The sequence below is a fragment of the Charadrius vociferus genome, unplaced genomic scaffold, assembly GCF_000708025.1.
Source record: "Charadrius vociferus isolate BGI_N301 unplaced genomic scaffold, ASM70802v2 scaffold41, whole genome shotgun sequence".
Classification (NCBI taxonomy): Eukaryota; Metazoa; Chordata; class Aves; order Charadriiformes; family Charadriidae; genus Charadrius; species Charadrius vociferus.
In genome coordinates this window covers 272,381-300,270 of record NW_009647013.1, presented here as the reverse complement: position 1 = coordinate 300,270, position 27,890 = coordinate 272,381, and the positions used below count along the sequence as shown (strand labels likewise).

General features: G+C 43.4%; 1 protein-coding gene across 1 annotated transcript in view; it reads left to right on the top strand.

Annotated features, from left to right (window-relative positions):
- Positions 1–27,890, top strand: part of HMBOX1 (homeobox containing 1) — a 64,059-nt gene that overhangs the window by 7,924 nt on the left and 28,245 nt on the right. The window contains exons 2-5 of the mRNA XM_009895436.1: positions 5,244–5,723; positions 7,711–7,796; positions 17,332–17,442; positions 24,908–25,061. Coding sequence (XP_009893738.1) covers positions 5,244–5,723; positions 7,711–7,796; positions 17,332–17,442; positions 24,908–25,061 — 831 coding nt within the window. The remainder of the gene's footprint in view (positions 1–5,243; positions 5,724–7,710; positions 7,797–17,331; positions 17,443–24,907; positions 25,062–27,890) is intronic.

The window sequence follows — 27,890 nt, the reverse complement described above, 5'->3', positions numbered from 1 at the left end:
GAAAATAGTTCTTTTTTCATTTACCTATTTCTAGTTCTCCCTTCAATCTGATATTCAGGTTCCTCAGCTTCCTTTTGGATGGGCCACGGAAGGTAAGCGTGAAGTTTTAATGCTTTATATGTTCCAAGAGGCAGTAAGTGGAATTGGGCCATCTTACTTGGGGTGCGACTGCCAACTGAACTTAAAAAATGTAAATAAGTTTGATATTTTAAGCTACCTTTTTTTCTGTCAGGATCTGAAAAGACTTGATTCATTTTAAGGGCAAGATTCAGTTTTTCAAAGAATTGGTCAATTTTAGTTTTGACCTTAATTAGGACTTTGCGGAGGTCTTGTTTTCAAAATCTGGGGGAGAAAAATGCATGGCGATTCCCTTGGTTGGCGCTTTTTTCCGAATATTTCCCCAAGGAAAATTGACAGCCCATTGTAACTGGTGAGGGTTTAGCTAACTGATGAGAAGATAAGGCATGTGATGATAAGCTGAGATCTGCTAGCGTGGAGGATATTTTGCTGCACTGGCAGCAAAGTTTGCCAAAGTTTGACTACAGCAGAGCAGTCGGTCCTCAGTCTTTGTTCTCGGGAAAAGTATTTTCTATCTTTACTTTCTCCCGCACACCCCCAATCGTTCAGCTTGTCCCTATCTTCTTTTGCTTCTTGTTACTTTTGCAGTTGATTGTATTTCACAAGGAAAAAGAGGGGGGAAGCAAATTGAATTATAGCTAGCCAGAGGAGTTCAGGAGGATAAGAGGCTCTTACAGCAATATGGGGGGGATGAAGTAGTGGAGAATATCCATTAATTAATGAGGTGAATGAAATTATGATGATTCTGAAATGGCTGATTTACTTAGCTTCTTTGTAAATTGGTCTTTAAACAGGGTAAGTTTATTAAAATATTTTTAAAAGGGAAAATAACTGAAGCCCTGCTAGAATAACAGTTCTAAATAATGTTACTGTAGTTATTCATTAAAAAGCAGCAGATAGTTGGCAGTGTTGGAACATGTTCAATAATACCACGTTTTGCAATATTTGTTTTGGGTTTTTAATGGAAAATTCCCGGTTCCTGCAGTTGTTTTCAATACATGAAACTCACTCAGAAGTATTGTTTGTAGATCTCATGGTTGTGTAGAAAAGCACGTGAAAATGTGAATAGGAGCTCAAAATCAAGAAGACCAATCAAGTATGTCAGATGCAGTATATGCTGTGTACGTAAGTATAAGCAAGGCAGTTTTTACATCTGTGTGACATTAGTGTGACCAGCAGTGTGAGATACCGTATCTGATTTTGGTGCTTTTATCTTTTTAAGCGTTGAAAAATTATACGGAAGTTGTCTGAAAGGGTTGGAGGGCTAGAAGACTATTTTTTGCGTGAACAGACAGATCATTGATTTTGGGTTTGGTTTGGTTTGGGTTTTTTTTTCAAATTGCCAACACTTTTCCAGTGATTGTATTAAACACAGTATAATGGATGGCTGGGGAAGAACTTTTTACTGGGGCATGGAGTGACAGGACGAGGGGGAATGGCTCTAAACTGGAAGAGGGCAGGTTTAGATTAAACATTAGGCAGAAGTTTTTCCCTGTGAGGGTGGTGAGGCACTGGCACAGGTTGCCCAGAGAGGTTGTTGAGGCCCCATCCCTGGAGGTGTTCAAGGCCAGGCTGGAGGTGGCCTTGGGCAACCTGGGCTGGTGGGAGGTGTCCCTGCCCATGGCAGGGGGGGTGGAACTCGGTGATCTTCAAGGGCCTTTCCAACCCAAACCATTCTATGATTCTATGATTTCATTTGATGGTAGATTTGCTACTCTTGGATCACTTTCTGCAAGCCTTTTAGAAGCAGTCCACAATCTAACAGGGTTCTGTAGAACACAAGTTGGAAGTCATTGAATATCTTATTCTTCGGGTAGAGGATGGCCTTGTCCAGCAGCCCTTATGTCCCTGTGCAGTTGAAACTGCTACACATGCACGGCAGATCCCCGCTGCATCGAACAGGGACAGATTGGAGGCCACATCGCTTTCCCACATGCAGCTGCGTAGGACAGAAGGTCAACCATTTCCCTTGCATCTAAGAACACTGCAGTTCATTATGTGTAATTCACTAGTAATTCACTAAAGGATACTTAGGATTCACTAAAGGTTTATGTGTAATTCACTAAAGGATATTAATTTGGCTTGAGAACTCGGATCTAGAAGCTGAGCCCTGACGTATTAGACAAATTAGGGATCACACCCGAATTTTAAAGGGAATGACTGACCGTGGCAACAAACTGCTGCAGGAAATGGTAAGTTCTCTGTTTTTTGATGTTTTTTGAAGCCGTCTGGAAAGTCATGCTTTTGTCAGATGTGGTATTTTTGGTTCACGGGGCTAGAAGGACAAAAGTTTTCGGTTTCTAGGTCTGTGACAAACTGGAGATTGAACTAGATAATCTAAACTATGTTTTGGTATTAAACGTCAAAGAGTCAATAAAGTAGGAATTTTGAGTAGAGGTAACTCTGGGTGGAGGTTCTGGTTCGTTAGATTCTCCAGTTTGACAAAGTACTTGAGCACGTGAAACTTGGTGTTGGCAGATGAATGACCCTGGAAACGGTGGCGTTAGAAATACAGGTAAGAAATGAGAAAAATGGTTTTATCTCTAAGGAAGGGCAAGCTGGCTTATCTAGTGAAGACCACCTCAAGGCTAGATGTTTAAGAGATGTTCTGTGTGAAAACCGTGCTATTTCGAGTTGACGTGGGGGGCTTACGGGCTGTACAGGAGGTTGTGATGCGAGTCAGTAAGTCAGTGTGACGCTTCTCTTCGGAGAACAGGATTGAGCAGCCCTGCCTCCCCCAACGCAGAGGCCAAACCTAGAACACCGTGTCTGTTTCCCAATGCTCCTTGTCAAGCTCTGAACGTCTCCGTCTGAGATGCGACTTCCAAATTTTAGTTGTTACAATTCCAGTCAGTTGCTAGTCTACTGCTGTGTTGGCTGCTGTGCCCTCCTTTTAGTAGAATAATCTGGGTTCTTGTCTTTTAAAATTTAAAATTACTTGTACATTTTCAGCAATCAATTGTCCAAAGGACAGCACATTCCTGTTGGACTAAAGCACTTATATGGCTGTAGTCTGTCTGCTCACATAGTCATTTTCTTGGATGGGAGTCATCCCCTTGCATTGTCCTCCTCCTTCCTTCTCCCACTGTTGAAGCAAAGGGTTGAAAAAGAGCTCAGTATTTGCTTCATGAGGCCAAAGATAGGAGTTTCTTCTCATTTCTGTATTTTCCAGGCTGCAAATGCCTTTTTTGTGGATTCATGCATCCTGGCTCTGTAGCACCATGTCTATACAGCCGTGCTCTAGCTGCAGCTCTACGAAGCGAGCCAGTTCTCGGTGCTGTTCTTCAGCCTCAGGGCTACTTGGCCACATCCATACTACCGGACACTCTTAACCTTGAGACTGAGTGACTGCATCCAAACAGAGTGTTTGTGGTTTCTGCTCCGTACGAAATCTTGAAACAAATTCTGAATTGGTCACGAGTGCACTGGTTGACCAAAACTGCACCAAAGACAGTTACGGTGATTTAATAATACTGCAGACGACTGTGCGTAGATGCTACGGTGCCTCTTCCTGGGCGCTGTTTAATTTAGTAGTATTAACGTGGCTGTGTCCTCTGACTCAAGAGTGGACCTGTTCCCGTTGCCTCGTCAGGTCTGTGTTGTGGGATGTCACTCCCCTGAAGAGATTCCCTTGCTACACCCCCGCAACCTCCAGCCTTGGTTTATTTTACTGTGATTCATGTGTCTGAAAAAAGATGAAATGCTGCTATTGAAAAAGTTCTGTCACACCGCGGCTTCTGTTGGGGACTTCTCTGTGCCAGTGCGGAAATGGGAATGAGGAGCGATCTTCAAAATTTGTGGAGAGAAATAAGCAGCCCTGTCCCTGGAAGGTCTGCCATAATCGTGACAGCCAGCATCCCTCTTTTGTTTTTCATAGGGCCCTTGGAATTCTTACTTGACTTTCCTGAGGCTGCTGTTTGTCTGCTCTCGCTTGTAGGGATTGTACGGTAGCTCTGTCATGTCTCCTGGAGTTTGAGTGATCTCTTCGCCCTGCTCTCCTGCAGGAATTGTAATAAACCCTTGACTCGTAAGAAGATTCACAAGAAGGATGGAAAATGCCTTGATCTCTTTGCCAAATTCTGTCTGCCCTCCATCTGCCATCCCTTCTTCTCAAGTTCTTGAGTTCTGAAGGAGGTGATCTTGTCATTTGTATGCCATTTGGATCGGTAATGAGGAGACTTAGGAAGGAAAAGAAATTAAGGAAGCATATTGTGATGATTTTTTTTTAATTTTTTTAAATTTTTTAATTTTTTTTTTCAGTTCCATTTCTGGGCTTTGCAGCAAATACATAGGATGTTCATTGTTCTGGTACCTTGGGAAGTCTAGGAGTTAAAAACTGCTTTTGATGAGCCGCCATGATGATTGAGTTACATGAGAAGCCTTCCTTTGGAGGGGAAAAGGCTGTAGGCTTATTTCTTTAAATGAAAGCTCAGTAGTAATTGGATGTGCTGCACTTCCCTTGTTAGGGCAGGCGATCTGTGACAACATTCCAGGTTCAAAAGTTACTAACTTCAGAAATCGAACTTCAGAAACGGGAGTTCAGTCAAATCAACTTTGGTCCTACAGGCCACCAGAATTTCTTCCAGGTGTGGTTTTTATCTTCTTTTTTTCAAGGTAGCAACAAAAAGTTAGGGCAACTTGAACTCTTCAGACTTTAGATTCGAAGGAGTTGTGATTCATAAATCTCACGTCATAACTGGTTAAAACTTCTCCAGGAAAAGCTCAACCTCTGGCCTCCACCTAACAGTTTTGGAAAATGGGATTTCTGTCTGGTGGATACCTAGCAATGGGCAAAATTTTGGCTAAAATCAAGTTGCAGCCTTAATTACTGAGTGGCCACCGTCTCTGTAGCAGCGGTTTATCGAAAGCAAAAGGGTAATAACTGCAGATTTATTGTAGAGGGCATGAGGAATGCTAGTAAAAAAGAAAAATGATATTTGAGCGCTTCAGAGAAACTAAGCCCCTCTGCCACATAACGAGACTTGCGTTCGTGGGAGGTTGCCTCTGAGCTTGTTTGGAGGTGGACTGCTGGGCTGCCATCTCTGTCACGTGTGACCTAAAGAGTTGGACCGGAATTGATCTTTCCTACATGTAAGGTGCTTTCCATGTACCGCAGGGAACTATTGAACTGAAGTATTTGCTTTTACATTTTACCTTGTTTTCAGTCTGCTGGAAACCATGTCTCACTACACAGACGAACCAAGATTTACCATAGAGCAGATAGACCTGCTTCAGCGCCTGAGACGTACGGGAATGACCAGACATGAAATCCTCCACGCACTGGAAACCTTGGATCGTCTTGATCAAGAGCATAGTGACAAATTTGGAAGAAGGTCTAGCTACGGAGGTGGTTCCTACAGCAACAGTACCAACAATGTCCCAGCATCTTCCTCTACAGCCACAGCTTCAACACAGACCCAGCATTCTGGGATGTCCCCATCACCGAGCAACAGTTACGACACCTCCCCACAGCCTTGCACTACTAATCAGAACGGGAGGGAGAGTAACGAGAGGTTGTCTGCGTTCAATGGGAAGATGTCACCTACCCGCTACCCACTTGCAAACAGCTTGGCTCAAAGGTCGTACAGTTTTGAAGCTTCTGAAGAGGACTTGGACATTGATGACAAAGTGGAGGAACTGATGAGGTTAGTAAAAGTCTTTATAAAAAGTTTGGAAATTCAGAGTGAGGATTCCTTCAGAAGAAATCTGCATGTCGGAGGACTGCTCTGGTAGTGCGAGGTTGTTACCAAGAAAGCAGGAATAGCTATTCCTCTGCTAGTTGTGTCATGGTCACTGTCTTAGTACCTCTTACCTGCCTCTTAGTCCGGTTTCGATGACCCCTGGCCTCGTGTGGGTATCTCTCAGGCCACTTTACTGTTGAAACATTTTTTCCCCATGCTGTACCAAAACCTGAAATTCATGTCAGTGCATTAAATTTCCCCCCTACTCGTATTCAGAAGACTTCTGAGTGTCAATTCACCTGACTCCTCCTCCTCCATACCAGTTGTATTTCCTTCCACGTGGTAGGGGGAGCAGGGAATCTGCTTGGTTAATGCTTTCCACTGGGATCTGCAGAGCGTGTATGTTACCTGCTTATAGTTTGTGGCAGGGGCTGACTGTCTCTGGGATTTGCACAGTCTGCAGATCGGCACAGGAAAATACAAATAATAAAGAAGCAGCAGAAGTCTTCAGTGAGAGCCCGTTGGGTGGTATGGGTTGTTTTTTTTTTTTCCCAGGCTGACCTTCCCTTACTTCTAGCTGCTGCTTTTTCAGTGTGATGGCAAAGATTAGAGGAGGGAGTTATGCCGCTGAGGATGAAGGTCAGCGTCAGCGGGCTTGATAGCAAAAAGAAGTAAGAGGAAAGGCCAAATGCCTCAAAACAATTTTGGTCATAATGATGGAGTGTCTTTTTTTTTTTTTTTCCCCCCCAAATTGCAACATTTATGAGAGAACCTACGCCTGTGAGAGAACTAGAGGGTCCGTAAGCTCCAGGATGAAAATATGTTTGAAGGAGTTTGGAGATTTAGGGTAAAGGTGTGGCTTTTGGGGGAGAGGGTTAGAGATGGGCAGTAAGAAAAGCCAATCAACCTCATTTACCGTGGGCTGCAAGATAGTGGAATAGTGCAGGAAGGGGGTGGGTGTAGCAGTATGCAGGAGTTCCCACTGCTGAAGTTTAATCGTGCCTTCGCGTTTTAGGTTCCTGTGCAATAACTCTCAGGTAATGCTTTTAGTGTTTATTTAAAGTGAAACTGCTTTTATTTGCAGGCATAGGGAGGATGAGTGTTGGGTACAGAAATAAAAATGAATCCACAACATAGCATTTATTTTGCATTTACAGTTGCAAGCCTGAATCTGCCTTGAATGCTGCTGAGGCAGGAGTGGAGAAGGGGAAGGGAAATTACCAAATAATAAAGCCTAATAAAGTCTGGTTTTAATTGTCTGCCCTTCTTAAAAAGGGAGGGAGGAAGAGGAGGGAAAAGTATGTGTTTACTACGATTGACATTTGCTGCATATCACAGTCCCTGTGCAACCTCCAAATTATTCAGTTTTTAGCACAGTTTTAGTCCCTTCTGAACTATCTTTGCACACCTTGAACAAAATCATACAGAGGCTTTCAATAACTGCCGCTTGTTCATTCAGCGCAAGCCGTGGACGAAGGGAGTAAAGGTGGGGGCACAGAGGGTGCAAAAATCTTTTCTCCTTTGGGTCTTTTCCTTGAAAGGTCGGAGGAGGTTTGTGTCTGTGTATTCATTTGTGTAGCTAACCATGCAGACCCTGCTGTCCTTTATTTTTTATTTTTGTGCCTCATTTTTATGACTGAGGTTTTTATGCTGGTATGAGAGATTTATTCATGCCTGTGTAATGAAACTTTGTACATTCCATATGGCAGTGCTGCACCTAATATGAATTATATAGGACATGAGTCATCCATTCTGCTGCTGGGGTACTTTGATCAAACGTGACACTTGTTAAAAGAAGTGTCCACTGGTGAGGCACTTTGACGATTTTAATGCCTGCCTTCCCCACTCCTCGTCCCCTAAATAAAGGAAATAGAGCCATTTTGCATCTTCAAAGTATACTTTGGTCTGTCCGTCTTTTTGTGTGTTCTTTTGTGGTTTTTTGTTTTGGTAGGAGGGACAGCAGTGTGATAAAGGAAGAAATCAAAGCCTTCCTAGCCAATCGGAGAATTTCCCAAGCAGTTGTTGCACAGGTAACAGGTAAGAGCTCGGGGAGTCCTTTCTTCATCTTGGGAAACTGTCTCTATCTGCCTATCTGTGCAGGGTGCAGATGTTGGAATATTGCTTGGCTTTCTGCATTGCAGTGCAGATCTGTCAGCTTAGTCATGATAATGTATGCCTTTGATTTAAGACCCATTGTCCCGCACATCATGGAATTTCCCCGGTGAATCGCTTTTTTTTTTTAACTTTTTTTTTTTTTTTTGAGGCTTCTGCTAGCAGATTTTATTTTACAGCATTATAATAAGCCCAAAGTTCTTATCTTAAAATGAAAACGGTTTTCCTTAATTCTTACATTGTTTATCGAATGCGGCAAATAGACGCGTATCTGCATCTCTATGTTTAAAGAGAGAGATATATAATATGTATTTATATTATAAAGTGCATATGAAAAGTCAGGAGACACAGCTTTAGCTGGTATCACTACATCCAGGAGTCAGATTATGATAGTTTGAATTTTTTTCAATCACTTGTCTTTGAGTCTCGACTAATGAAAATGAGATGTGAGGTTGAGGGGATGACCATATTTGCTCAGATTTTACCTAGAAGGAGAAGCAGTTCTCTTTTTGCCCTCTCCCCTGTACCTTCTCTCTTTCACATTCAGGACAAGCGAACAAACTGCAGTGATGCCACTTCTTCCTTGGGTGTGTTTCCAGAGCTTTACACAAAGAGTAACGAAGTCTTACTGCTTCTCCATGGGGTGGGATGCTATTAGTTCTCCTTTACAGGCTCACACTGCTTGTCCGGAACAGCATAGCTGGTAGCATATTTAGGATGAAGACTTGGTGATAAAATACAGGTAGCTCAATCCCATGTTATTATACCTATAACATTTATTCATTTTTACATGCAAGCTTGAATAAAGATCTTGAAATAGATCGGTTTTAAGGTTCCTTGATGACTCGGAGTTCCAAACCAGCAGGAGCAAAGTTGTTCTTTTATGATATTTCCAGTATTTGAAATGTCATAAGAACCCATCTGTCTGGGAGATGTGGGTTTGCAGACACGCTAGGAGTTGAGGTAGGCGGGCAGAAACGGGTATTTGAGCCACGGAGCCAGGAATTCCTTCCACGTCTCCAACTCTTCTCTGTGATCTTGGGCAAAATTACTTCTTCTTCTCTGGTTCCAATTTAATTCATAAAATCATGAGGTTAACATTTTGTATAACTCTAGGAATGTCATTAGCCTTATCAGGTGTTAGCGCTAGTACTTGAAAAATTAAGTGTTAAGTCTGGTTGCTTAAATTGTACCTGAACTCTGAAGTTTTGGTAGTTAGTGGGTCACTCCCCTACTTTTGAGCAGTCCTCGCCCGAATATAGTCCTGTAATAACCCATCTCTGAATTAACCTCTGTATAACATCCTTCACGTCTGCCAGCGAGTCAAACTAGCTTCCCCTTCAAGAGAAGTAATGCAAAGAGGAAAAAGTTGCGGAAGAAGAGTCTCTCCAAAACAAGCCAGCATTTTTTATTTTTATTTTTTTTTGCTCAGCGGGATCACTGCATGCAGGGCCGTTGGATCAGAATCACCACACCAAATCTAATTCAGAGTCTCTACCAGTAAAAGGGGCTGCTCTGATTTTAATTAGCGGGGCATCTTGGTGCATGTCTTGATGCCCCAGCAGGCAGACTGTAGCAAACTCAAGACCAATCTCGCTCATCCCACTCAACCCTACTGCATAATGTGGGGGGAATCCAGAATGCACACACGGTGAGCAGAGAAAGTACTACTAGATGGCTCTTTCTAGCCTGTCAGTGGGACGGAATCATAGAATAGCTAAGGTTGGAAGGGACCTTTAAGATCATCAAGTCCAACCATTAACCTACCCTGACAAAACCACCTCCAGACCATGTCCCCAGGTACCTCCTCTACCCTTTTTTTAAACAGCTCCAGGGATGGGGAATCCACCCCCTCCCTGGGCAGCCTCTTCCCATGTTTAATAACCCTTTCAGTGAAAAAATGTTTCCTAATATCCAATCTAATCCTCCCCTGACATAACTTGAATCCATTTCCTCTTGTCCTATCACTTGTCACCAGGGAGGGCAGCCCCCACCTCTCTACACCCTCCTTTCAGGGAGCTGTAGAGGGTGAGAAGGTCTCCCCTCAGCCTCCTCTTCTCCAGGCTGAACACCCCCAGGTCCCTCAGTCGTTCCTCATAAGCTGTGTCCTCCAGACCCCTCGCCAGCTTTGTAGCCCTTCTCTGGACATGCTCCAGCCCCTCAATGTCCTTTTTGTAGTGAGGGGCCCAAAACTGAACACAGCACTCGAGGGGGGGCCTCTCCAGTGCCGAGTACAGGGGGATGATCACCTCCCTGGTCCTACTCACCACACTATTCCTGATACAGGCGAGGATAGAATGAAGACTGAACTAATGACGCTGTGATAATTTCTTGTTTTCAAGCCAAATCAATGGGAAACCAGGTAGATCTGAAGGTTAAATGGCTATGTCCTTTAGCAGCTGACCCGGTACTGTTTCCATGGACCTTTCAAATAAGAAAATAAAGTGATATTTTGCACATGATGCCGTTTCTCAAGCAGAGAATAGCTGCAAGGCTTGCGCTGCGCTGCGGTGCACCAGCCTTTTCCTCCTGCTACCCTTTGCAGCTGAGCTGTGTCATCCTCCATATGTTTGGTGGGAAGGTCTACGGGAGCTGATTCATTTTAAATATAACCCGTAGCCTTGTGTGTGCAGATGCGTAGTTCTTCTGTGCCACTATTGAGTACATAGTTATGGCTTATCTGAAAGGAATAGTAAATCTCAAAGAGATGTTGGAGGACCAGATTAAAGGGTGTGCTCAGCACTACCGGAGAGAAACATCGTCTTCCTTTTAAAAGCACAATATGGTGAGGAGTGACTGAAAATAGCTCGGGACAGAGATCCAGAGCACAAAGCATCTGTCCCAGGGCTCTCACTTCCAGTGTTGTCTTAGGGCCGATGAGTGCTACTTGACTTGTGTGTTCTTCAGATGTATCCAGAATCCCTTCCCATTCAGCTGTGAAACAGGCTCCCAGGAACGGCCTGGAAACCGCTTTTGGTTCGTTAAAAAAGCAGTTGGTGTATACAGAGGTAATGCTTTGCAGAATATATGATCCCACATGGTGTCACTTGAGTATTTACAGACTTAGTCTTGCTGGTAAAGCTGTTCTGTAAATCATTCAGTAAACAAGAGGAAAAACAGATAAATAAAATTGAGAGAGTGGTCGGTAGCAGATGGTGTAGGGGAGGACCACAGGAGTGAAATGATGCCTTTTCAGAATACTGTTCAGCCTCTGGTGAGCTGTGTCTCGGGGTCCTCTTTATTATATTGCACATCGAGGTGGAACCCTGCTCTGGCCAAGAAAGAGGCTGTGAAAGAACGGGAAAGGGGCCAATTCTGCCAGAACAGGTCAGCAGCCCACGGAGGCTGGTGTACTTACAGCCTCCATCGCCGTTCGTTGAGATACAGAGATAGGAGGCTGTTTCTGGAGGCTGCAGTGCAGATGTTGGGCTTGTTTGACTTGCCCATGCGTTGGCTACCACCCTCCATCAGCTGGAAGTCATTTGTTCAATTCTGTGAATTCTGTTCAGCACTTGGAATAAACGCAGAATAGCGTGATCTCGGCTTTTAGTGTTCGTCTCTCCTGCCCTAGGAAGAGAGGCAAGAAAGAAATGAAAAATTTATGGCTGGCTCTGTCCAGAAGGAGAGATGTTTGGCTTGGCTACCCGTGCTGTCAACTTGCTCATTTCGATCTCTACCAAATTCTTTACTACTCCAAAAAAATTGTGTGTGTGTGTGTGTAATGGGAGGGGAGAATGGCATGGAGAGAGGAAAGGGGTAATAGCGCATCTAAACACTGATATTAGACCTTTAGCTAAAAACCTAAAACTTTGCTTCCTTTTCCGTTTGAAATTGGCCAAATTGGACATACAAGTGATGAACTTTAGCTAAACGTATTTACACGTCTTCAAATTGCAGGTCTTGGATTAACTCATCAGAGGGCCTGATGTTTCCCAGGTGCTTATGGCCCTATTTGTCCCCGTTCTGTATTTTGCCGTGTTCTGTCCTTGGTGTGGGAACCTCCACTGCAACTTCTGCCCCTTGAAACCTCCATTTTACTTTATTTCGCTGATTCTTCAAACCGCTGAGGATTTCATTCAAAAATGTCTTTCTCCTTTTCCTCATCTTGGTTCTAATATTGCAATGCACTTAGAGAATACACATTCCTGCACCAGCTCCAAAGCGCACTGAGCAGGTTCGCATTTACAGACTCTGCAACAGTAAATGGCTTTTCCTTTTGTTTTTCCTGTGCTGCAGCGCAAGGGGATGGGAAGTGATGGAGAAGGAGGATACGTGAGAGGGGGACACAGAGCTGAAGGTTAAAGTCAGCTGTTGCGGCAGAACAATTTTTTAGGCTCTCCTGGTCTTTATAAAATTAGCAGAAACTTTAAAAGTCATTTAGATAATGAATCTGACAGGGAAAATGAAACCTGGAAGACATTCTGCAGGGCTGCCTTGTATACTGAGAGAAGAGGGCAGGTTGGAAAATAGTAACAAGAGTACAAAATGGTGACTTGAAAATAAAGGCATGATTGATAAGAAGCAAAAACCTAGCATAACACTTATTAGTGCTGGTCCTAAATACAGGAGCTGCTTTTTATAGAAACTTTTTTAATGGTGTCTGTAATAAGATAAACAAGAAGCACTTGGGTTGGGCTCTGTATAAATAATCTCCTACTGATAAGAAAAATGACAGTATAAACAGGAGCTAATAATAGTTCCTGCTGAATTTCCTATCTTGTTATTTGAAGCTCCTTTTAACATAGCTGCAGCGTACTCAGGGGTAGGTATTTAGCCCTACGTGTGGCAGGTGAGATGCCAAAATTTTATCAACAATAATTGAAGTTGTGTGCTGCAATTTGCTCTAATTGCCACCAGAATTGTGTCTGGATACCGAGTGAGTTATGATCGGAACGCAAAGGATGAAGAGATAAATGTAAACTTTTTAAGAAGTGCTGTCTCTCAGCTTCCAAATCTAGATGGAGGGTGGGGGAAATGTTTCCCGAAACCAAAGTCTTTCTCTTCTGTACTACAGTAGAGGAGAGAGGGATGAGCCCTTTGCAGCCAGACTAAATGCTTTGATGGATGATGCCTCTGCGAGGTTTGGAAATAGTACCTTTGCCATTTTTTGCACATACGGAGTGCAGGAATAAAAAAACCACCTTACTTTGCAGAGGTCGCAGCGGAAGGAGTCTGTGGCAGAACAGGAATTTGAATTCCGATTTCTCAATTCTTAGGCTAACACCATAAAAACTAAACTACTGTTGGGGGGAAAAAAAAAAACAAAAACAACAATAAAATGCAGAGGCCATTTGAAAAAAAAAAAACCACCACCAAGCTATAAAAAATAGAGCTTTCCAGTATGCGGTTCTGATAACCTTCCCAGTTACTCTGCTTGTACAATTCAGGCCTGTCCCTCTCTTAATTGGTATGAGGTCTTCAGGACTCGGCTTTATAATATGCTAAACACACACAGCATCCAGCACGGCGGAGGGCAGCCTTGAAGCACTGCTGTAACATAAATAAAATCCCTTGAGGTCTGGAACCTACACACAGGGATGCTGAGCAAATGCAGATACAGACAAAGTGGAAACTCAACTGGTTCCATTGTGCAGAGAATTCAGGAAATTACCGCATTACTGATCATCTGAAATGGCAAGAAACTGGAGTTTGAAAAACATTTTCCTTCCCTTTTTTTTTTTTTTTTTTGTAATACTCGTGACAACACAGGGAAAGATTTGTTTTTCTATGATTTTGATCTTTGCAGGTTTTCTGTAAAGAAGCTTTGCTAATCTCCTAAATTGATAGCTGTCCTTTGCAAGCACGTACTGTGTGAATCTAGGACTTTGCTTACAAACTGAAGAATTAAAACACAGCCGGTTACTTTCTTCTCCCAATCTGACGTATTCCAGGTGCTTCTATAAATCTCTCCTGAAAGAAACATGAAAGAAATGCAAAGTAGAGTTGCTGAACAAATCTATACGTGAAGGTGAAAACCAGTTACCAAAGACACGATGAATAGCAGTTTTGAGGGTTATGCGCAGATTTGTACTGCAGGTACCCGTTGCCTTCTCTTGGTGATGCATTTTGCCGTTTCTTTTCTGTATTTGAAAGGGAAACTTTTTCCCCAAAGAAGACGTAGGAGAGAGTGGGGCTGGCCAGAAACACATGAATCTACTCTCATCTCCATTTGGTTTATAATTTCGAAGTGTAACCTGCTATGGGAAGGAGTGACGTGCGACACAAGAAGTCGACATTTGAATTGCTGTAATCCTTTGTGATTACCACTTCTTTCTTCCGTGTTCTCTGCGAGGAAACTAGTTGTGCTCATTACAATGTGTTCGTGTCCCTTCTGATGCTGAGCCCAGAGGATGGCAGTCTTCCTTGAGGTCCGTCATTCAGTCTGAGAGCGAATTTCCTCAAGACAGCTGGATTTTCAGTACTCTGGAGAACATATTTCATTAATCTGCTTCTGGCAGCAGGATGATTTCTTTTTTCCTGCCAGTGCAATTTCCGAAAGTAGCATGATTACAGACAATGTGACAGGATGGTACTGGTGGTAGTACTAGTCATTGCCTCTATGAGTCAACTGTATAAAACCCACTTGAGATGCGAGAAACTCTGACATGTCAATTTTGGGGTTTTTTAATTGAAAGGAGTGAAGGATGGGGTTGTGATTAAGACGCCGTACTGGGATCTAGGAGATCCTGGATCAGTTCTTCTGCTACCGACTTTGCGTGTGACCTTGAATCACTCAGGAAGTTGAAATATACAGTTTTGGGGCCTCTAAATGGAGTTGATACACAGATGAAAGATATTTTAGATCTTAAAAACAGAAAGAGGAGGAGAGGTATAGGTAGAGGAAAACTTTAAGAAGCTCAGCTCTTACCACAGATCTCTGAAACAAGGAGAAAAGGTAAATAAAAACCAGAAAAGAATGAGAGGAAATGGGATGTAAAGAATATTCTAGAGGTCATCTGCTATATTCCTATGACCAAAAGCAAGATCATCTGCCGAAGCCATACCTGACACGTTATCTGGGTTTCCAGCATTGCTGTAGAACTCTGCTGGCCAAAGAGCAAAATGGGCTGTGGGCTTTCTCCTCATGCAAAACATGCTACGGACTGCAGTGCCGTTCATGAGATACTGTAGTCAAACAAAGATGTGCTGAGAATTTATAGTGCATCTGTTGAATCTGCGCATCTCGGCGTCCTTTACACAGCTCCATTTTGCAGAAGTGACTTTATAAACTGTGAGAACGTGCAATGAGTCAAATGTGGACATGGCAATACACAGCTTGAATCTTTTGGCTCCTGCTCCTTGGCTTTGTGTGGAGCACATTGTCTGAAGTGGCTAACATCTGGACCACTTTATGACAGTATCAGGCAGCCTCTTGAGCAGAATTTGGATTTTCCACTGTACGACTCTTGTTGAAGATACTTAATCTCTATTTATAATTTTTATCTAATAACGCTTTGCATTTGTATCTTACGTTGTTATCCAAACACTCAACAAGCACTAATTCACTGCAATAAGTGTAAGTGGACTCTAGTAAACAAGTAAATTAATGGTGCTGTTACCCAGTGATTAATAGGCGCCGCGCAGCCAAAAGCAGTGAGACACAAACATTTATGTCCCACAATCCTGTGTTAAAGAAACAGCTTTTAGAAATCGTAATAGTAGATGAGAAGCTGCAAATATTCAAAACTTGGTCTTTTCATTGACAGTCGGGCATCTAGAATCCGTGATTTCGATTGGACTGAAGCCTTGCTTGGGACTAGAGAGTTTTCTGAAATTATATTGCCGCCTTTTAGTATTAGCTGGTGTACTGCCACGGTTACTTGATTTAAATTGGCAGAATCCACTAAGGTTTGTGTTTTGGTTGAATAATCCCACTTCCCTAGTAGCATAAACACAATTATATGTGCCAATACGGGTCCTGGGGATAGTCAACCCTTGACTGCTCCGGCTCTTTCTGAACTCTTTCAGTTGTGGGGGAAAGGAGCCTCTGGGAACGGGCGTTAAGAAGATCAGTAGATGTACGGGAAACAAAACCAAACCGGGGTATGTTTTGTGGGCAGAGCTCTGTTGAATAGCAATAAGCTTCTAGACTCGAAACAAAACACACTTATCCGTTTTCCCCAGGACAATTAAAACTTCATAGGTTCCAGAACTCTGTATAAGGAAGAACAGTTAAGGGCATTAACCCTGTGATTTTAAAAATCTGGTTGGAGTAAACCCTCCTGAATATGATACCTGAGAGTCAAGTTTAATCATTCTAAAGTTAACCAGCTTCAGTGTTCAATGGGGAAAAAAAAAAAAAAAAAAAGCAGCCAACTACAGGGGGTTGTTTTTCATGAGTTTAAATATGATTATGAGATCTTATAAAACCCTGACGCATCTCAAGAGGGGAGAGGTAGTTCGGTTTCCGTGTGAAAACCAGCCTTCTACCTGCCTCGGTATTATCCCCAAGCAGGTGGTGGCACAGGTGGTGTTCAGCAGTATGTTGTTACTCTGAGCACCTCCGAAAACTTTAGTTCTCAGGAGAGTTTAGATGTTGTTAACCCTTTCTGATAGCTGAAGAGCCCCGTGGAGAACACAGGGAGTCCTCCTACCTGAAGTACTGCTTCAGTTATTCAGCAAACTGTATAGTTAGGTTTAGATTTTTAAATGAACGTACAGTTCACCTCCTAGGGCGCTTTCAAATCTCTTGCTTTATTTGGTTTCTTTCCTTACAATGACTTTTCCCTCTCTGCGTTGACCCTTCATTCACTGCGGTGCTTTGGAAATAATTGTGTTAACATCTAGGAGGTTTTCCCCCTTTTACCGTTTTCTTAGAAGTCTTGCTTTAAAAACTCTGCAACTTTTTGTCCCTCATCTTGCCTGGATACCTGGAGCTTGAATCCGGCTTCGCCGACAGACAGTAACCCTTCTGTTTTGTTTTCGGGCCATTGTTGTAGCTGGTGATAGTTTACTTGCTCCATTCCTGGGATGATTTGATCTATATCACATAAACTGTTCCGATGTTTTATCTCCCTTCTTATTCAAGCGTTGAACGATGACGATGTCCTAACTATCATTATTTATATATAATAGTGGGTAAGGGGCTTGTTCCCCTTTCACAGATGAAGAAATTTAAGAATCGGGGAAGCTGTGGACAATTCAAGTCAGTGGTAAATTTGACTTCCCAGTTTGTGCCCTGTTTGCTCGTAGGTTGATTGTGCGGATTCCAGGATGTACCTTGGGTAAGGTTGGAAATAACAACAGGGAGAAGTTAAAGAAGTCAGTGCTGGGGGAGGGGGAAGCTTGAACTCTCTGCTTTTTCTGTGATTGAAACATTATGAGTTCCTGGGCTTTGTAAGACAACACCTTTTATCGGTATATAAACCACTTCAGAATGTTTTAAAAAGAACAAGTTTTCTCTAACTTTTCTCTCTCTTTTTTTTTTTTTTTTTTGTTGTTTTGGTTTGGTTTTTTACAGGTATCAGTCAGAGCCGGATCTCCCATTGGCTGTTGCAGCAGGGGTCGGACCTGAGTGAACAAAAGAAAAGGGCGTTTTACAGATGGTACCAGCTTGAGAAGACAAATCCTGGTAAACAAATACAGCCTAAACATCTCCTGCTGATTTATTTATGGAAAAGCAGCCTTTTTTTATCACTGTCTTTTATTATCACTGATCATTCACTGTTTGGTCTGGTGTACTGTAAAGGTATTCCCTCTGACCAGTTTACTTTTGGGGAGGGTAGGAACAAATCTGCACTTCACATTGCAGCAAATGATCCAGAGCTGACTCATCCGTGGCCGTCTGTCCCGCTCCTCGCTCATGGCAACTGGCCCTGTCCTCTCCCCGCTAGCTAACGCTGGGGAGCAGAAGCAGTCAGTGAAGTTGTAGTCGGCTAACATGAAATATATGCCGAGGCTTTTCAGAACGAACAAATAGAAGACATGAATAATGGCTGCATAATATAAAGCTGCAGCAAAAAATACGCAGTTCGGTGGAGAAGAACGTCAGGGTAACTTCAGAGGGTTTTGGGTTGGATCTCGAGCTCATGGATGGGATGTCGATAGTTACAGAGATAAGCTGGAGATGTGTCTCTCAAATCCCACCTGCTTTTCCAAATCTCAAAATAGATCTGAAATATAAAAGGAGAAGTAAAGCTCCTCATTATCTTTAACTAACCAGCAATCTTCAGAATCACAGTTGAATTAATTTCCTTCCATTGTTCTTCTCCATAGATTTTATTTGACCACAGTTCTTTTTTTTTTTTTCCCCCTTTAGTGGTTTTATTGTAAAGATCAAAATATTTACGTTTAATTTCCTTTAAACAATGGCATGATTAAATTAACTGTGTAATTGTTTTAAGGAATTTAAGACTCAGGCTCTCTAATGTGAACTTGGCTTCAATATCCAGAATTCTATTAAGAAAAATACCAGTGAAAACAGATCCTCAAAACTTCTGCTTTGTGTGTAAGCTGAAAATCGAGAGGCTCCAGCTGTCAGTTGGCCTGAGAATACTTCAGCTTAAAGCTGGGGGGGGTTTAAAGCCACAGCTGAGCTCATCCTTGCTGTTAAGCATCTAGAAAACTGCTTTAAAGAATGAAAGTGCCGAGGGTTGTGAGTTGCTGGCAAGCTGCAGGGATCGCCAAGAAGCCTTGACTTTTGCAGTGACTGGAATTGTGATACTGAGGATCAGCAAAGTTGCTGGGTACGACCGTTCGGTATCAGCTGCTTTGAAAGCCTCACGTGTTGTACCCTACGAAGTAACTCTCAGCCGTTTCCTTTGATAGAAGGTATTGCCTCCAAAACAGCGGAGAGAACTAGAGGGGTTTTGGAAGGTGTATTTTGGAAAAAAAAAACCCAAAGTCCCCTCCTAACGATGGAAAGTGTTGTGTTTCCTATAGCCTTCCGTCTTTTCCTGCCAACGTAGTTGGGAGCTGTTTAAGAAACAGTATTCTGTGCTGGGATAAGAGAAGTCTTTTCAAACTTTGCACTAAAATCCTTACTTCTTCCTCTTAACTTTCTTTCTTTCCCCATATCCACAAGCTCACATCTTGTTTGTCCTTTCGCTCTTGAGAAGTGTCTAAGGAAGACACGGCGACGCTGCAGATTATGGCTTAAATTGAAATGAATCGGCGTTAACGTCTACTTTTCTGACGCACTGTCCTGCTGAGGTCTTGTTCTCTTTTCTTTATACACACATGGAAAAATTTCTTGAAGAGTGGTTGAGTGTAACTTTTTTTCAAATAAGAGATCTTATACGGCATTTTTAAGAAATGTAAAATGCAAAATGGCTCCTCTGCCTGTGCCGAGGGACTATTTGGATGCACTTAAATTCCCTTCAGACCCAAGTAACGTTTGGTTTCTTATTAGAGACTAAGGTAAAGGGGGGAACCCTGAGTTTTCCTGCAGCTATTGGAATATTCTACTTGAGGAAAATGTGGTTCTATTTGTTTATTGTAGGATAATCTTGTAGGCTTTGAATTATTGCCATCTACTCTGTTGCAGGTCAGACCTGCCAGCCAAGAGATAATTTAACATGCATGTGTGCACGGGTATACAGAGTATTAAGGAAGGTACCAACCTTGTCCAAAGCATCCTGGATTTAAATTACTGATAGAAAACCAATTTGGAGCCTAAGTGCTGGATACTACTTAGAGAATCCTGTGGTTACTGGGCTCGACTAGCCGTCCTGCTGGCTTCTGTAGAGTCAGAAAATGAGGAAATGGGCAGAGCCTCCTGCCATGCGCACAAAGAAGCGATGCCGTCACTGCGCTCTCTGTAGAGTGTAAAAGACTGTCTCCTTTGAAGAAACTTAAGAGATTAAATGACCAGTGTGTGTTTTTTCTATTCGCTCTCTTACTAGGAAGTGACATTTAGCTTTCTTTTCTCATATATCCCATCTTTTCCAGTTCCAGCCGCTGGGAATAAAGTCTCAGTCCTTCTCCTTTGAGTGATAGTCAGGTCTCTCTGCGCAGAAGCACCTACGTGTTTGCATTACCGATGGGCAGAGTGAGGTCTTCGGGAACTTTTACTTCCCCCATTTCTTTAATTACTTATTTTGGAAAACTGGATCTTCTGACTGAATTTGTTTCTGTAGTAATGGAAAGAAAACTTTCGCTTAAAATTGAAACCGTTTTGAAGGACCAGGACAGCAGATATAATCAATTTATGAACTGTTAAAGACAGAATAGTTGTTTCGTGCAGAAAGGACTGGAGATCACTTGGCAGACCTGTAGCCTTTCCCTGGCTCTTCCAGTTCTTCCGTATGACTCTTAGCAAATGATTTCACCTTTGCACCTCGTTTTCCTGTCTCCTCAATAACGATGAGACCATTTGCTGTGCCTGTCTTGCCTCTAAGGTCCTCAGCGCAGGGACTGTCTTTTACTCTGCTTATATATTGCACCCAGCCAGGAGTTTCTAATAATATAGGGGACAAAAGAGGACTTGCAAATACATCAAACGAGATTTTATTTTTCTTTCTTTTTTTTTTTTTTTTTCCCCCAATGTATAATGGTTTGATATAACGCTTTAAATCATCCCCAAGCAGTCCTGCCTCTGCTAACCAAAGAACTCCGTGTTGTTTTGAGACGTGGCTGCTGTGGAGAGGCTGCTGGATATGGCTCTTATACAGAAGGGACTCAGTAATTCCATCACGTTGGTTATTTGCCAGCTTGCTTTGACCTCTTGAATATGCTGTTTGTTATTTGCTTGGTTTTGATTGCTGGTTTGCATGGGCAGTTTCTGTATTTCTCCTGTCTTTGGTGGTGGGTGTTCAGACAACAAACAGCAGACTGGAACATTGCAAAAGAGACCTAAGTCTCACGGATCAGGAAAAAAAAAAAACAACCAACCCACACTTTTTTGTATGCAATATTCTTGCTCAAAAATTTCTTGATCGATGTTTTGCTGGTAGGAGTGATGTCGGAGTTAATAGCAGTGCTGCGAATTCCAACGTACTAGTGATTGTAAATTTTTCTGGAAACAGTTGCCAATGAGGGTGAAAGGCAGTTTTTTGTTGAAGGGAAGAAGTCAATGCGAAATGCTAGTGTTTGAAAGGTCTTTAATCCAATTAATAGGGATGCTTTTCATCGGGCTTTTTTTTTTTTTTTTTGGACAGGCACCACATCTCTTGTGTTTTGTAGGGGACTGAGAGCATTTTGGCAGTAGATAAATAGTATATGTTTCAGGAGCCAGTATATGAGTGCATAGAGACCTATAATGTTCTGATTATTTTTTCAGAGCCCGTGGGTTTTAAATAAATAAATAAATTCTCTTCTTACGTTGGTAGTTGTTAGCCTGATTAGTTTGGCTGGCACTGGGTCTTGGGCAACGTGCAAAGTTTGTTACGGAGTAACTTTAGCGTGTCTTTTTGCCTCTGTGTACGGCAAACTGAAGCTGGCACCTAGAAATGATGTGTTGAAGTTACAGATGGAGACAGGCTGCTTCCATTTCGGCTGGATATTTATTTCTGCCAGTCTTCTGTAATAGGAAGGCAGCTGTGGTCACCTTGGAGAAAACCATGTGCTCTTCCTCATTGAACAAGAGGGAAAAGAAAGGTAGTTATTATCAAGATGTAGCATCTCTTGTGTTATTCCCGTAGCAGCTCTTGTTTAGCTAGGAAAGAAAAGCCTACCACAAAAAAAAAAAAAGTAAAATAAATCAGGGACTGGATATCCCACGAGATTTGCACTGGAAATGTATTGTTGGTGAGTTACTCCTTTACAGAGTTGCAGAGAAAATAGTCCCCGTTCTGATCCTTTCCATCCGTGCCATGAGCTCTGTCGGGAACCTTGTGCTGGGCGGGCTGCTGGTGCAAACCCAGTCTGGCTCGGGAGTAACTGAAAGGTGTTTATCATGTGATCTCAGGTCAGTCTGGCTAAAAATAAAGTGTGACGTCTGTTCTTATCAGTATAATATATGCTAGATACTTGCCGCAAAGGCTTGCTCCTAAACGGTTTCTCGGAGCTAGGAGATTGTTCCACTGGCACAGGCTGCCCAGGGAGGGGGTGGAGTCCCCTTCTCTGGAGGTTTTCAAGACCCGCCTGGATGCAGTCCTGAGGGATGTGCTCTGGGCAGTCCTGCTTTAGCAGGGGAGTGGGGCTGGGTGGTCTCGAGAGGTCCCTTCCAACTCGGAAAATTCTGTGATTCTGTGAGATGGCCCGAGGCTCGCTCCAGCCGCTCGGCGCATCCCCCCGGTATGGCAGAGCCTCTCTGAGACATGTGATGGGGATCAGCAATTGCATGTGACGCTTTTAAGAGCAACGCTCTTTCCTTCGGGGTAGCGCTCTTTCCTTCGGGGTAGCGGCTGGGATGCGCTGAGAGAAGGCAGGACTTTGCCACGAGGAATTTCGAGTGTACAGGGAGAGAGCTGCATTCCAGTTGGAGGGCATCGCTCTCGCCTCCTCTGCGGCATCCCCAGAGTCATACCCCGCGTCTGAGCAAATGCTGCCTCGCACAGAGAAAATACAGAGTTGTTGCAAAAGGTACTCGGCACTGGCAGGTAGCGAGAGATGTCGCTTTTCTTTTTTTCTCTGCGAAAGGAGTTCTTCCCAGACGGTTCACCTCTCCACCCCTTATAGACGTCTTGCTTTTTGATGCATATACCGAGATGAAAATCTCATACTGCATTTGCTCCGCTCATTCTGCTCAAGAGAGAAGTTTCCCTTCCTAAAAGCTCTTTTGAGGGGTTTGTAAAAAGAATCTGACCGAGTAACTAGGATGTAACTTATTAAGTTGTAAAGAAGCGGAGCCGGGTGGCGAGAAGATTGCAGTGAAACCGTGGAACAGCAGAATAAACGGGATCCCCAAGCGCTCCCTTAATGGAGGGGGATGGAGAAAAGCTTCGTAGTTACCTTATGAAACGTAGCAGCAGTGTGTGTGGCCGCTACTTTTGCCACTCGTCCATCCAGGCACACCTTGGGCCTCTGTATGCAGCCAGACGCTTCGTCTTTATGTGTGTGCAGAACCCGCGGTGGGTACTTGCTTGTAATTCTCGGCATGCGTCTCTCTTATCTGCTGCTGGTATTGATGTTACCCCACAGAAAAGAGAAATAGGTGAATTGATCTAGCAAGGCTACTAAAACAACAACAAAAAAGCACCTTATATTCAGTAAGTGAACATATCAGGAGTAAATTTATGCTTTAAATGCAGGATGGGTTGTGTGGTGGGGGGGGGGTTTGGTTTTTTTGTTTTTTGTTTGTTTTTCCAACCTTTGTCTGAAAAATCTCAGGCAAATTTAATGGAAGTACTCTGCATCTCTTACCTTATTGCTAGGCATCACTGATATTCCTATATGCTCTCTGTGAAATTAAATCCTCGGGGGATTCTATCAAAAGCAACTTCAGGGAATAGAGGGGAAGCTAAATTCTTGTCCTGTTCTCCCCTGCTTATTTTTTAAAAATTGTATTATTTTTTGTTAGTTTTTGAAGCGTATTTCAAGCCTAGCAACTCGACAGTGACCCAGACCCCTAAGCTGTTCAAGTACTAGAAAGAGTAGATAGGGAACTTTCCGTGAAATGCCCTCCCGATAAATACAGTGGCAATACAGGAAATATTTTATGTCTCAATAAAACTAAGTAATCTGTGTAGGCTCGTTAGCTGGGAATTAATAAGAGTCACTGGCCGTTGTGCATGCAAGGCAGAGATCATGGACTTCGCTTCCTATAGGCGACTACTGGGTAAAATTTTTAAATTATTTTGGGCTCCGCTACCTCACACAGATGCAAGTCCCTGGCAGTAAGGAAAATACTCACTCTGCATTTCTGGAAAGGAACACAGCCAGATGCACAAAGAGCTAATTTCTTGCTTTTTTTTAACTGTAGGAATTTGTTTATTGGTTAAACTCTAAGTTCCCTTAACCCTTTTACTCTGATTGAAATTAAACAAGCAGTGGTGTTTCACTAACACAGTCTGTTTTTGCGATTAAATCCTAACCATTCTGAGCAAGTCTGTGTACCCGGAGGGATTTGCTGTCTCAGCCCTGCTCTTACGTGTGCGCAATACTGTATTCCTCCTGCGAGCAGAGCTGCCTGCTTCTCTGGGATCTATCCAGGCCGGTTCAGTGCCCAAATTCCAGTTGAGCTCAGTATGCATATGGGATATAGGTAGTGATTTATGTTTTCATATGACTTTTTTGTTTGTTTTTTTGCACATGAGAACAGCTATTTCCTCCCTCCAGGGGAAGTCACTGAGCACAAAGCTGTCCTTCGGAACATAGCGTTTTACGTACTAATGTCCTATACCAAGTTCCCATCCTCACCAAGGGATATACGAAAAATCAGTCTCCCGGTGTGTCTTGATTTATCTTGATTTATTAACTGAGAGGCTGTGGTGGAAAGAATCAGGGGTAAGTTTCAAAGGGCCTTTCCTGAAGGCATTGTGCCAAGTCCTGTCTCCTGCTTGATGCTTTCCAGCTCAGGCTTCTTCAAAGGAGAAACGTATCCGTAGAAGGGGGACAGAAGAGGAAAGGTGTGATGTTAATCTGCTTTCAGTGACTTTTTGAGGCAGCCTGGCACTCAGGAGCCCATGTTTGCACAGGTCACAGGGTGTCTTTCTATCGATGGAGCTATTTCAAGTGTTTACTCAGCTCTTCGGACACGTTGAAATGCCTTTGGTAGAAATTTACATTTTGCTTTCTGAGACTGCCATACAATTAAATAGAAACCTGCTATTTCCCATTTTGTGGCAGAAGAGGTAGCAGCGCAACCTAAATAAATCCCAGCTGGGGCGTAGCTCACCCTTTCTGTAAGACATTTTTCCTCTTGATGAAGACAGGGCAGCTTTTCTTTCCTAAGTGGCGATCAGCTGAGTTATGTCTCCCTGAGATTTCCTTGGTCACCGGATACCTCTCGGCTTGGCGGTTGGGATGGGAATTCTAGCTGGCTTTGTGTATCTTTAAGGTGTCTCTGTTTGATAATGCTTTACTCTCTTTTTTTTCTTTTTTTTTTTTTAGTTTGAATGGTTTCATCATCTGTCTTGTCTTTTTTTCATGAGCAGGAGTGAAAAAATGGGCATGACTTTTAATCCACTAGGAAACACAGTATTTATTATCCGTAGGGGCTACGTTAAGCATGAGACCCGCTCCTATCCCAATAGAAGAGCCAGAATGGAGACAGACGCCTCCCCCAGTCACAGCTACCTCTGGGACCTTCAGACTACGGCGAGGCAGTCGGTTCACGTGGAGAAAGGAGTGCCTGGCTGTTATGGAAAGGTACGTCACTTTGGGGTTACGGAGATGGGCGTTTTAAAGCCAATGCAAGTATCCTTTTTTCCTGCTCTGGTGAACACCAGCTTCATTTTCATGGATGTGCTTTAGTATCATGCAGGTTAACAACAGTGTAAGCATTTTATTCTCAATGACAGAGTAGGAGGAGCTATTTCACCCCTTTTATTGTTTAAAAAGATGTTATACTCCTCTGGACAATTTTTTTTTCTACCCCTAAGACATCTTGTCCTGAGCGCAGTCTGAGAGCATTGGTGTTCAGCTCTTCCTTTGCTTTCCCAAAAACCTTTCCATCTAGCCTAATCCAGGCTCTGTCTCGGTGGGGGTCTGCACACTCTTTACATTCTACACTTCTCCTTTCCCTAGTGACTGATTTGTCCTCATAACGTATCGTGTTATTTTGTAGTTGATACTGGCATTTCGGCAGCACTGTAATTGTTCAGGATGTAGAACTTTGCCTAACAAGCAGTAGATTCCTTGTCCAAAAAGTCTCTCACAACCCTTTGACGTGAGCTGGGAACAGTACAGAGCAAAGTGGATCTTTCAAATACATATGCAGAGTGGCAGGTGATCATTAGAGCTCCCAGCTCTTCAGTCCTGCGGAGACGAAGCGCTCTCTGAGCCTGGTCCCCTGGCTGCCTACGCGCTTTGCCTTTCCCTCTGCTTACAGTAATGTCTCTTTTGTGGATAATATTGTATAATAGAAAAGGGCGAGTGAACTCGAGCGTAGTTTAGGGATGAATGCTTGTTTCTGTTAAGGGCTAAATGGCTGGGAGGAGTTTTCTTCCCTCCGAGAGCGCGAGGAACCTCCCTTCCATGAAAGCACCAGATGACTCTGTGCTACATTCCTCTCTGGTTTGCAACTCCTTTGAGTGCTTGGCCGGCAGATTTTTAGGATGTGCTGTTGCCCTTTCTGTAATGCCTCTCTTTCTTGCTTGCACGAGGGTCTTTGGAAGTGATTAGGAACAGGAGAGTGTCTCCTTTTGCCTAAGCTAAGACCGAAATACTGAGCTCCCGCAGGAACCCAAGCCTTTCTACACGCGAGGTGGACACCCTTCTCTGTGGCCACAGGCCATCGCAGGGTCTCTGCAGGGCTCAGACCAGTAACATAAGGGTTTGCACTGCAGCACTGCACTGATGTTTTCGGCTTTGACTGAGTGTTTCTGCAAAGGAAATAATGTAAAAGTTTGAAATCTGTTCTGCTTTGCTCGACCCAGCTAACGCAAAGTCCTGAACTCTGATGGTACAGGGGACTGTGTTTTTCTGGTGTCCCACTCCACGTGGGCAGTACGATGTGCAGTATGGGATCTTTAGCTCTTTAAAATGCTTGTGTGACTGTCCCGATTGCGGTGTGTAGAATGACAGAAATGCTACAGCTCAGTGTACCTTCGGGACATTACCATCTCCTTACTCCCCCTCTGTATGTGAAACGCTTGCTCTGAAGTGGAATTAGAGCTCTTCGGGCACGGGTGTTTTCCTCCTTGGTTTCTGTCTGGCCTGAAGTGCGATAACTGCTATTATTTGCTGTTCGAATCAAACCAGTGCCATAGACTGCTGTGTGCTGGGTGCTGTGGGAGCACAGAGCAGGAGGAGGAAGCTACGCCAGGCTCTGCTGGGACACTCTCAACAAGTCAGACAACCTGTGAGGGTTTGGGATGTGTCTGCTGGAAAGATCTGAGATTTGGGGTTGTGTAAGGAAAGAAGCAAGTTGGTGTTGACGTTGGAAATCATCCGGTTGGGTGTGCAGGTACATAATCGCCTGATCTGATTTTTCGTTACCCTCTTTCCTCTTCTTTGTCATTCTTGGTTTTGTTTGCTGTGTCTCGTCTTGTGCTCTGTAAGGTCTTTTGCTGTTGGGGTTTTCTTCTTAATCTGCTGGGAAATGGAGGCTTCTGCCACGTTGCCTTAATTCTGGCTTTAATATTAGTTTGCAAAGCTCTCGCTGCGTCACCGCAAGCACTGAAGTTCGCAGCCTCGTGTGTGGGTATTGCAAAGTATGGCTGAGGAGTTTTACTTGAGGCAAGAACACAGTAAACTCGCGCCGTGGTAAAAGTTCTGTACGACAATAAAACGACGCCACAAAGCAAGTTGGGAATATGGCTGTTTAACCGTTACGCTTTAATGGGCCTTGTTGAGCTGTAAGGATGAGCTGTTTTATGTGACAAGTTTTGAAAGAGTGGGAGGAAAAGGCGCTCTTGGGAGCCCTAGGAAGAAGCTAACTAATTTCACTTACAGGTCATCGGAGTCTTCCAGGCTTATCCGTAATATGACTCATAACACCGGCCGGGATGAAGGTAACCAGACTCCGGCCCTCTGGCCCAAACAGATCAGGTTCGCTTGATGCCATAGGGTCAGGAATAAGCATTTGGCCCGCTAAAATGGTGTTTGGCATTGCATGCGGTCCGGTGCCATTCATCTGCTAATTTACATTTTCCTCTAAAGGATTAAGTTTTGACTGTGAGTGGAGGTGTCCTACTCAGTTCGATGGACCGTTTTCCTTAATTAAATGCGAGTGTTGCTGCAGGACGGACAAACACAATGCAACATCTTGATGCGCTGTTGGTGTACGCGGGGATTTAGGCACCTGGTTTTGAGCTTTTCATTTGGGAAGCTCAGTAAAGTGCTTGTTCATCTAGGCTTCTAGCTCCTCGGCAATGAGAAACAGAGGGCCGGAAGGCAATTCCATCCCACTAATGCAACTCATGAGGGCCATACGCGCCTTTCTCTCTGGCTGCAAAAGAGGAGCCTTCTGCAATTAGACCTAACGTTGGTGATTTAGTTAAATGACTGAAGATGAGGGTTGAATCTAGACCTTAA